The following is a 10,677-nucleotide window of genomic DNA, read 5'->3' as shown; positions in this document are numbered from 1 at the left end:
CCTCACGGGGCAGCACGGGGACATGTCCCCACAAAGCAGCACAGGGACACATCCCCACGGGGCAGCACGGGGACATGTCCCCATGGGGCAGCACGGGGACACGTCCCCATGGGGCAGCACAGGGACACGTCCCCACGGGGCAGCACAGGGACATGTCCCCCATGGGGCAGCACGGGGACACATCCCCATGGGGCAGCACGGGGACACGTCCCCATGGGGCAGCACGGGGACAAGTCCTCACGGAGCAGCACGGGGACACGTCCCCATGGGGCAGCACGGGGACACGTCCCCATGGGGCAGCACGGGGACATGTCCCCCATGGGGCAGCACAGGGACACGTCCCCATGGGGCAGCACGGGGACACGTCCCCATGGGGCAGCACGGGGACATGTCCCCATGGGGCAGCACGGGGACACGTCCCCCATGGGGCAGCACGGGGACATGTCCCCATGGGGCAGCACGGGGACATGTCCCCCATGGGGCAGCACAGACAGCACGGCTCCTGCAGGACAGTGGGGCCAAAGCGCATTTGCTGCTGGGCTCGGGAGACACTCGAGCTGTTTCCCGAGTGGAGTCTGGAGGAGGGGGAAGGCAAAGAACGCGGCTCCCCGGGGAGACACGTGTGCGGAGGCACAGGGCACCGCTGCGTGAGTGGGCACGGCGGAGCAGAATGGCAACTTCTGCCCTCGATGTTGTTTCCCAGTGTCCAGCTCCGTGGCCAAACGCTCTGAGCAGCGGACTCTTTCAGCAGCTCCCTCCCAGCGGTCGGGGCCCCCCTGCCCTGGCACGCCGGTGGGGGCTGCGCCGGACCGGGCCCAGGCAGGAGCCTTCTGCAGCATCCTCCAGAACAGGCACCCCGCTGCATCCAGCCCGGAGTTAATTACAACAGCAGCATCAAACAGAGACTTTTTAAATGAAAGGGAAGGACTAGCAGCTTTCTAGCTCTGCCTTTATTTTTTAACCCCAATTACAAGACGCATTGCAAGGGAGAGGCCGTGGCAGATAATAAAGTTCAATGGGATGGTCTGAGAGTTAAGTGGAGAACCATGAAAGCCTCACATCCTGATCCCAAATTGGACATTGATATGCTGTGTGGCCTCGTCTCCTGGTTTCCTCCATGTAAAGTGGGGGCGATGCTTAGCCCGAGGGGCGTTCCACAGATGAATTAGCATTTGGAAAGCGCTTTGAAGATTTAAAGAGTTATATAAATGCTAAGCGTTAGCATCATCAGCTTTTATATTGCAGCAGCACCCAGAGCCTGCAATCAAGATCAGAGCCTCGCTGTACCAGGCAATTTAGGAGCTCCTGGTTGGAAGAAGCCCCTGCCCCGGCGACGGGCCGTGCGTGCCCACGCAGGCGGGAGAGGGGCCGGAGTCGCCGGGAAGGGCTGCCCAGAGCTGGAGCACCCATGGGTGACCTGCCCCGGGTCCCCCATGGGTGCTCAGCACCCTCCCGGGGATCCGCGGGGAGCTGTGCGCTGCGGGACGCATGCGTTCCTCCCCACAGAGGTGCGGTCCCGCCCGTTGTTTTGATAGTACAACTAAAGCGAACTGGCCTTGAAGTTTAGGAAAAATCGAAGAAGTACTCACAAAACAGATTTGATTGGAGATTAGCATTAACCGGCGTGCACAAAACCAGCCGGTCAACTTCATTTCCACCACTTGTCCACTGGAAGATATTTCATAATTTTGTTTCCTTCCTAATCAGATGAAAATACAACATGAGTGTTAATCACAGAGCACAAATAGGGAAGAATATGTAAAAAAGAAAAGCAACCTTCAAAACCTTTGTTTTCAATATAGTTTATGTCATGCATTGCATTTAAAAACGCCAGTAGATGAGATGATGTTATTTGCAACATCATTCATTAAAAAGTGTGCACTGTCAGCCAAGCACAAATCAACATATGACAGACTACAAAGAAATACCAAAGTAAAAGGAAACTTGAGATGAAACAGAGTGAGGTCATTGGTTTCTTGCATTATCCTGAAGATATTTGTCAACACTTTAATTTAGCCAAATGGCCACCATTTAATAAAAAAACAAAAAAAAAAAAAAAAAAAACAAAAAAAAAAAAAAAACTTTGTTTTGACAAAATCATGATCTGGGGGGAAGAACTTTTGAAAAAACAGGTTAACCATTTCCACTCCGTACTTCTGAACAAGTCCTCCTGAGAAAAGGGAAGGGACCTGTGTGCGGCCTGATGGCATTATCTGAGAGAGGACCAAGTAGAAGTCATCCCTTCAGATTTACAGTCTTCTCCTCTATTTGTACTATTTGTAGGTTGTGGACACACGACTGAGATATGGCAGGGCTTGTAAGGAAAAATATCTCGGACCTTCGCTACATCTACTGCTTGAGCAGGGCAGACCTTGAGACCAGAGATAGGAATTCAGCTGATAAAGTGAATAGAAACTACAGATGCCGCCAGCTGCCGCCTGGCCTCCCAGTGCCACGTCCCCTGCCTCACCGGGGTGAGAAGGAGCCCATGTCACCCACGCGCTGCCGCCGTGGGGCTCGGGCCACGCTCAGCACCCTGCTGTGCCCATCCCAGCCCAGCACAGACCCCGCGGCCCCACCAGCCCGGGAGCGGGAGCTGCTGGAGCCGGTGGTGACGGCGCTGAGCGTCGCACGGGGAGTCACCCTCCGGCCCTGCTCACCAACACCGTTTTGCCCCTCCTGTCCCACGGAGCGGTCGCTCCCCGTTTTGGGCGGCCGATGCAGGAGGCCGAGGCGGGTCCCGCGTGGGGGGTCCCCTCCGGCCCCTCCGTCTGAGCCGTGGGGCCGCAAGTCCGGACTTGAATCCCGCCGTGGCGTGCGCTTTGGTCTCAGCTAGTGCGCGGCGCCGGGGGGGGGGGGGGGGGGGAGCTGAACAGGTTGAGTGACTTCAGGCTGTGGGAGGAATAAATCGTCTTGGGTTGCTTCAGAGAGCTGAGGCAGCCAAACCGGGCGAGGATGGCACTGCGGAGCACCTCGCGTCTCTGCCAGGTACCTCCAGAGAGTGTTTGCGTTTGAAGGACTTTTTACAGGACTGCTGTCAAAACGGGTAGAGAGCGAGCTTAATTGGGACTGATCTGAAAAAAAAAAAAAAAAAAAAACGAGGCGGTGTGTAGGTGTGCAAGGGATGCGGCGAGCGGCTGCTCTCAGCCGGAGCCGAGCATAAACAGGTCCAGTCTGATGTTTATCAGGGAGTCTCATCTCCTGAGCTGGTAAATTTTTCACTGTCGTGTCAGTTAGGATCCGCAGACCGGAGAGCATTAAAGGCAGCTTTGTGAGCGAGGCTGAGCGCGCCCGTCGTGCCCTGGCGGGCGGTGGGGAGCCAGCCCCCCCCCCCCAGCCCCAGCTCCGGGGTCTGCCTGCTCCTGCCCCCGGCCCGAGCGCCGGCCCCGAGCGCGGACTGAGTCACAAGTGACTCACTTCAAACTTGGATGTGAGCGCAAAGTATACATTTGCAAATTGGCTGGTGAGGCACTGCTTTGCAATGTAGGTGGGATGTATTACATACTCCAGCAGTCAAGTTCTGCTCTTTTTTTTTTCCCTCCTCCCTCTCCCTCCGTGCAGGATAGCTGTCTGAGCCCAGGATTTTGGTGCGGTTCTCACGGGCGCAGGAAAACGTCTCAGCCCGCTCCGGTGGATGCGGCGTGTGGATGGCTCCAGCTCTGCTCGTGACGGGGCTCCGCGCTGAAGATGGATGACTTAGCTCTCCTTGACCTGTTGGAGTGTCCTGTGTGCTTTGAGAAGCTCGATGCCACAGCGAAGGTGCTGCCTTGCCAGCACACTTTCTGCAAGCCCTGCCTGCAGAGGATCCTGAAATCCCAGAAGGAGCTCAGGTGCCCCGAGTGCAGGACCCTCGTCCTCTGCGGCATCGAGCAGCTGCCCTCCAACCTGCTCCTCATTCGCCTCCTGGATGGAGTCAGGTGTGGACAAAACGTTACCAGGTTTGGCTCGATCCAGAGGTCGGGGGTCCTGTCCTCCCCTGCCTCCATCAGGAGAGTCCCCAGGGGGCTGCAACTTCATCAGCACCGGCTGGCGACAAATCCCAGGATCCACATGGAAGGGGTAAGGAGGATCCACGTTCTTTACTCTGTCCGTCAGCATAGAAAGCTTTCTTCCTGTGTGCCAAGGAGCTGGGAAACTTTCCTGTTAGCAGTACTGCAGAAATGTTTGAAGTAAGAGAGATCATTTTGTTTGCAAATCCGGCTGCTGTTTCCTTGTGATATTTGACTATTTTGAGTTCACCACAACAGTAATTGCATTGACTCTCAGGCTGAGACAAAACCAGCTTGCCCTTCTCCTTACAAAAAATTCACAGCAGCTGTTTTCCCAGGGAGTTTTCAGGTGCTTCCTGACTTTTGGGGGGCGTTTCCGGTACTTTGATTTTCAGGCACTTTGACTTTCAGGCAATATACTGATATTTGACTAATAGCAATTAAATCAGTAATTGCAAAGCTATAACTGTTAGAGTTAGAGAAAGGTATTTCCCGGCACTGCACCCCAGTTTTCTGGGCAATATACTGATATTTGACTAATAGCAATTAAATCAGTAATTGCAAAGCTGTAACTGTTAGAGTTGGAGAAAGGTATTTCCCGGCACTGCACCCCAGTTTTCCCAGCCATTGAAAAGGAAGGAGGGCGCCTAATGATGCTTACGTCCCGGGCAAAATACTTTGAGGTTCACTAATGAAAAATATTAAACTCAACTTACTGACTTTATCTAGGGATGATTTACTAGGCTAGTTTTAAAATTCCAAGTTGTTTCTGTTATTCTCTTTAGCAGTACAGAAGCTTTTCTTAAATAACGAGGACATGATTAATTAGACTTGTTAAAGGAGCTTGGCTCAGACTGAATGTGGGGTAGAGAGTGACTTGTGGCATCGCCTCTCCTGTGTTATATTCCTGGATTTCCATTTCCCCCACCTGAACTATTCTTCTGTACAACATCTCTACAAACGTTTTCATAACATTCAAAAGCTTGACTCAAACAGCTATTAAATCTCAGAGCGTTTTTCAGAATTGCAGAGCTATAAACAGAGGTAGGACAGGTTTTCTTGCCCGCGTGCTGGCGGGGGACGTTGGTGCGGGTATTGCTGTGGAGCCGTGGCAGACCCCCATGTCCTGGGGGAACGGGCGGGTGTCCGTGCCCCAGGGGGTCCCTGTGGCGTCGATATGTCACCCCGGATGGGCCACACATCAAAACCAGACGTCCCTCAGGAACTCCTCTCTCGGGTTTTCCTGCTGGGAAGAGTGGTGGTGCGGCCCCGGGACCTTTCCTGGGAGCCCCCCGGGCTGGCAGCTTGCCCGGCAGGCAGACACCGTGGGAAAGCCGGCCTGGAAGAGCCCGGCCGCTTCTCCCGCGTGCGGCTCTGCAGCCAGAAATCTCGCCATAGCTTGGGCGAAAGGCAGCTCGGTGCCGACGGCACCGAGCAGAGGTGTTCGGCGGGGCGATGGGCAGAGCGGGTGGTCCCCCCTCGGCAGCAGCCGGCGGGTGCAGGGGGGCCGGTGAGACCCCTCGCCACGAACCAGCTCTGGGGGAGCTGCTGGTGCCGTTCGTGCGAGGTACCAACCATCAGACAGAGACAATTTTCGCTACGGGCGGCATTCCGCCTGGAAATGAGACGTTTTGTAGTTCCTCCAGCCGGGCTCCCCTGGCCCCGGATAAAACAGCACAAATACATTTGTCTGGTTTTCTTCTCCCTCGGCCGTTTCACGTTGCTTTTAGTCGTTCTCGGGACAGGCGGAGACTTGTTGTTGATACTGTGTAGTGGCAACCTCCATCAGTTTGCAGCTCCCGAAAGGGTTTTAAGACCAAACTCCTGGGATTCGGCAGAGCTGGCGCGCGCTGGGCGGGAGGGCTGTGGCTGCGGACGCGGCGCTGAGCTGGCCCGCTGGCTCCCTATGCCTCTTGACGAAGGGATATAAAAACACGTTACGCTGAAACGCTCTTAGACTTAATTAGTTAATTAATTATAAAACGCTTCGGAATCCTCGGCTGCAAGGTGAAGAATGCAACGTATTAGTCACATTTTGGTTTTGGAGGATTTAAATACATGCAGACGGGACGAGGCGTTACTCCAGCCGCGCCGGTGGGATGGGGGTGCATGCAGACACCCACCCCCCCCCTCGCTGCAGCTGGCGAGGGCACGTCCAGGAGCGCCTGCACGGTGCACGGAGGCAAGGCAGAAATACGGAAGAGTTATCATCTCCCTACACCACAGAGGGCTTGAGTTTCAGGGTATTCTGAAGTGATCTGGGTGAGCAGAGGCCTCCGGATGATTTGAAGTGTTTTATCAAAAAATCACCGCGAGAACGACTATCGTGTAGTCCTGCTCCACCACAGCTAATCCCACCACAGCCGCTTTCCTGGGTACTCTTAAACGCAGTATTTGTTTGCAACTGCCGTGGAAGGTCGTGTGCACTCCAAAGAAAGACCGCCCCAATCTGCATAGTCTGCTAATTACCACTACTTCTACACACCACTTCGTGCTACAAAGCAAATAAAATTAATGTGCACCATGCTGCACTGCAGCCAGACACGCCGTCAAAAGCAGGATACAGGACATGGTTTGTTTTTACCAAAGAAGCCATTCTATAAATAAACTTCCTTTACTCCATAGAGCTGAGAAAATCACAAGTTTGATCAACGTTTCTCTTCTCAGCAGAGATGTTTCCTTGCCAGCTTTTTGCTCTTCGCCCTTGTGAGCAGCCATGACGACAAAAAAGTAAAGTAAATCCCCTTGTCACCAAGCAAGCCAAGAACTTGTATCGCTCCAAGAGGGGAGTGCGAGCAGGCCCCAGCAGAGCTGCTGGATTAGCAGTAACACAATATTAATTTTTCAGTCAGGAATTTCACAGAGCCAGTCCTTAATAAACAGAGAATATTCTAGTTACAGCCCATCCCAATCTATGCCTTATTTGCTAGCCTTCAAATCACTTGTGGCTCCACTTCCCGCATGCTAACGTGGGGTGGGCACGTCTCTGTGCCCCGGTGGTGGCCGTGCAGGGACCAGGCAGAGCCCACCAGTGTGGCCCAGTACCTGCTCCGGCACGGCTGGCCAGCTTCTCAGACCTTTGACATCTCTGCCAAGAGGACAAGACTTTGGATTTTCAGGATCTCCACATAGTAAACTGTCTGGAATTTAAGAATAAAAGGATTTGCTAGGAGGTGAATGCGTAAATAATCCACGCTGAAGCCTTTGAACTCTTAGGAACCGCCCCTGGCATGTGCCAGATGTGGTTACGTCTTGTGCTGAAGCATCCTTCTTATCTGGCTTCAGCCCCGATGGAAGCTAAACACGGCTTTGCTGCTGGTGAGAGAACAGAAAGATCGTGTGTGCTGACGTATACACAAAACTCCCGTACTTCTCCGATGAGTAACAGACCTAAACTCTTCCCTACACACAGCAAAAGTCCGTCCAGGCCACTAAACAGCTACTTGGATGATGAACTTTGTCACGCAACAAATACAGGGCAGTGAGCCAGAGGAGAAAAATTCCCGGTGTGACAGCTTGCCTCTGGAAAACACAGACCACACAAATTTAACTGTGACTTCAGCTATTTTCGCTTTGCATGAACTGAGTGCTGTAACACCCCCCTCCAGCATTTCATGGGAGATAGACAGATAACACCTCTGTTGGGATAAAAATACCCTGCACTCCAACGTCGCCACCTTCACACGGACGTCTATATATAGTGCCTGCGTCTTGGTATTTTCTTCTCCTCCAGAAACATCTCCAACTACTTGCAGAATTTGACAGACAGGACTCATATTGCTGGATCCTTTTGGAACCTTATCCAAAGAAACCTTCACGTTTGGACCCGGCAGAGGCAAACACGTTTCCTGACCCACTCACTGCGCAAACCACCCTCCCCACCCCACACCCCCCCCCAGAGCCCCCCAACAGACCCTGCGCAGCCACAGCAATGACCTTGCAGCACGTGTCATATCACATTGGGCTGGACAGGGATGTTCCAGACCCGGGGGGTGGTCTCTGCTCCGGAGGTGGTGGCAGCCCCTTTTCCACCGGCGAGGGGGAGCATCCCCCAGCCCAGCAGCTGCTGTGGGTGGCAGCTGCTTGTGCCACAGGGTCCGTCAGCTGGAAATGGAGCCGCTTTATGTGGCTAAAATTTCTGTGTGGCCTCATGACCTTCTGGGATAAAGGGTTTGCCCCAATGCTCCTCCACAGCCGCATCCCATCAGTATTTGTCTCACTCTAAAAAACACTGAGTGTGACCTGAAGAATTTTTTCCTCTGTGCTGGCTTGCACCTTGTATAGAAATACTGCTGCAACGTCTATTTCTCCTTTGCGTGTAGTTTTAGCACTTGCATCTCTCGCAAAGAGAGAGTCAAGTCACACCAACGTAGATTGCCTGACAATAGACACCCTGAAAGATTTATATGCAACAGCAAATTGAAGAGCACGGGCGTAGGAAGCTTTGCAGGAGCCATAGACACTGCTGCGGCCATGAGGAAGAGTTGGTGCTGCTCACACCGGGAGACCGAGCCGCTCATTGCAGTCAGCGGGAGCGGGGCCTAAGGCAGAGCCACAGCCAGTGGGTCAGGGCAGGAGCGGTATCTCAGGTTCCCTACAGAAAGCTGAAAGCAAAAATACCATTTTGATGGGATGAAGGGTGAAACGCCCAGTTGCACTGGAGATGCGAGGCAGCACCGGAGCTCTCAGGTGAGGATGGGTGGCTTTGCAGAGGGCTGGGGTGGCCGCCTGCTCGTCACAGTCCGGTCCGTTTCGGTTGCAGGGAAACTCCCCTCCACGCTTTCGATGGGTGAGCAAGGCTCCTGGCTCAGGCGAATGGCAGCGGGCACTGTGATTCCCGGCCAGCCCTGTCACTGCTGCCTGCAAAACACACAGCGATTCTCAGCGTGCTTTTGCTGCAGAGAGGCTCCCAGCTCTGTCCCTGCGGGTCACACCAGCACTGGCTCCTGTCACACCAGCAATGCCTTCTGTCACACCAGCAGTGGTTTCTGTCACACCAGCACTGGCTCCTGTCACACCAGCACTGGTTCCTGTCACACCAGCACTGGTTCCTGTCACACCAGCACTGGCTCCTGTCACACCAGCAATGCTTTCTGTCACACCAGCAGTGGTTTCTGTCACACCAGCACTGGCTCCTGTCACACCAGCACTGGCTCCTGTCACACCAGCACTGGTTCCTGTCACACCAGCACTGGCTCCTGTCACACCAGCAATGGTTTCTGTCACACCAGCACTGGCTCCTGTCACACCAGCAATGCTTTCTGTCACACCAGCAGTGGTTTCTGTCACACCAGCACTGGCTCCTGTCACACCAGCACTGGCTCCTGTCACACCAGCACTGGTTCCTGTCACACCAGCACTGGCTCCTGTCACACCAGCAATGGTTTCTGTCACACCAGCACTGGCTCCTGTCACACCAGCAATGCCTTCTGTCACACCAGGACTGGCTCCTGTCACACCAGCACTGGCTCCTGTCACACTGGCAATGCCTTCTGTCACACCAGCAGTGGTTTCTATCACACCAGCACTGGCTCCTGTCACACCAGCACTGGCTCCTGTCACACTGGCAATGCCTTCTGTCACACCAGCAGTGGTTTCTATCACACCAGCACTGGCTCCTATCACACCAGCTCTGGGTCCTGTCACACCAGCAATGCCTTCTGTCACACCAGCAGTGGTTTCTGTCACACCAGCACTGGCTCCTGTCACCAGTGACTCCCGCAGTTGGGTGCCACTGCCCTGTGAACCACGCTGCTGAGCATGGGTGGCTCTGCCACAGCTCAACACGGGGCATGGGGCCGCTCCTGGGCAATACCGCAGGGTAGGGGAAAGCCGAAGGACCTCCACAGCCAACATCAGGAGCCAGTTTCCCTGGTTTTACAAAATTAGGAACCGGGCTGCAAACACATAAAAGTGTGTTAATTTGTTACCAAGGCAATGAGTCAGGCTCAGATGGCAAGTCAGGAATAGAACAGGGTTTCTCAGCGTGCGTGTTCACCTGCTAAGTATCGTGGTCAACAAGGAGGCTGAAAGTCTGAGCGTCCTCCTCTTCTCGCAGAGTTTCCCCGCTGGTGGCTGACCACCGTCCCCGGGTCCACGAGGTTGGTCATTGGCCTGAGTTTGGAATTTTGCCCTCTGGAGGGAAGGGAGAGGAGGAGGCACGTCCATGTGCAGCTCTGTCGGTGCGCAGGGCTGGAGCTGGAAGGAGTCCTGAGAGAGGTGAGGCTGGGCCTTGGCAGGGAGAAGACCCATTCGCTGCTGCTGTCTAAACCTTGTCGTGCTCTCCTTGACTTTGCCATAGGAAATCTGCGGTGCTTGCACTTAAACGCTGCACTTTGTTCTGATGTTATAAATTTTCAGGTGTTCAGAGTTCCTTTAGCATCAGGACCCCACTGTGCAAGGCACTGGGCAAATGAATAAAGAACCATGACCTTTTTTTTTAAGGAAACCTTTCCCCTAGGAGCTTGTAAGTGGGTATTTGAGCTTACCTTGATTTGAGGAAGTCTCCATTTTTTGATGTCAGGATGAGGGACACAGTTTAGGATGCTGGTTTTAAGAGACAGACATGTGTCCTTCAGCAATCCAACCCCTTTAAGAGGGCTTCTTTTGGGCCATGAACAATTGATGGGCCCAGAATTTCTCCCTGGCACTGCAGGGAGGAAAGAGCAAGCCTCACCTGATGGGAAAC

General features: G+C 54.0%; 1 protein-coding gene and 1 long non-coding RNA gene across 4 annotated transcripts in view; one reads left to right on the top strand and one right to left on the bottom strand.

Moving 5' to 3' along the window:
* Positions 1 to 935: 935 nt before the first annotated feature.
* Positions 936 to 1,685, bottom strand: LOC116964948. Its single transcript, XR_004409043.2, has 2 exons — positions 1,590 to 1,685; positions 936 to 1,182 (listed from the first exon to the last, which is right to left on the bottom strand). It is a non-coding gene; the product is annotated as an uncharacterized LOC116964948 (long non-coding RNA).
* A 1,180-nt stretch (positions 1,686 to 2,865) lies between these two features.
* The window catches only part of SH3RF2 (SH3 domain containing ring finger 2), a 47,840-nt gene continuing 40,028 nt past the window's right edge, over positions 2,866 to 10,677 (top strand). The window contains exons 1-2 of one of the 3 annotated variants that reach the window (XM_042790413.1): positions 2,866 to 3,209; positions 3,562 to 4,059. In XM_042790413.1, the coding sequence (XP_042646347.1) occupies positions 3,688 to 4,059 (372 nt within the window). In that variant the 5' untranslated portion in view covers positions 2,866 to 3,209; positions 3,562 to 3,687. The other 2 variants (XM_042790412.1, XM_042790414.1) reach the window with 2 other exon arrangements.

This window comes from Tyto alba, unplaced genomic scaffold, assembly GCF_018691265.1.
Source record: "Tyto alba isolate M040663 unplaced genomic scaffold, T.alba_DEE_v4.0 Super-Scaffold_17, whole genome shotgun sequence".
NCBI classification, from domain to species: Eukaryota; Metazoa; Chordata; class Aves; order Strigiformes; family Tytonidae; genus Tyto; species Tyto alba.
Note: the sequence above shows the minus strand (reverse complement) of the source record. Positions and strands in the feature narration are given on the sequence as shown.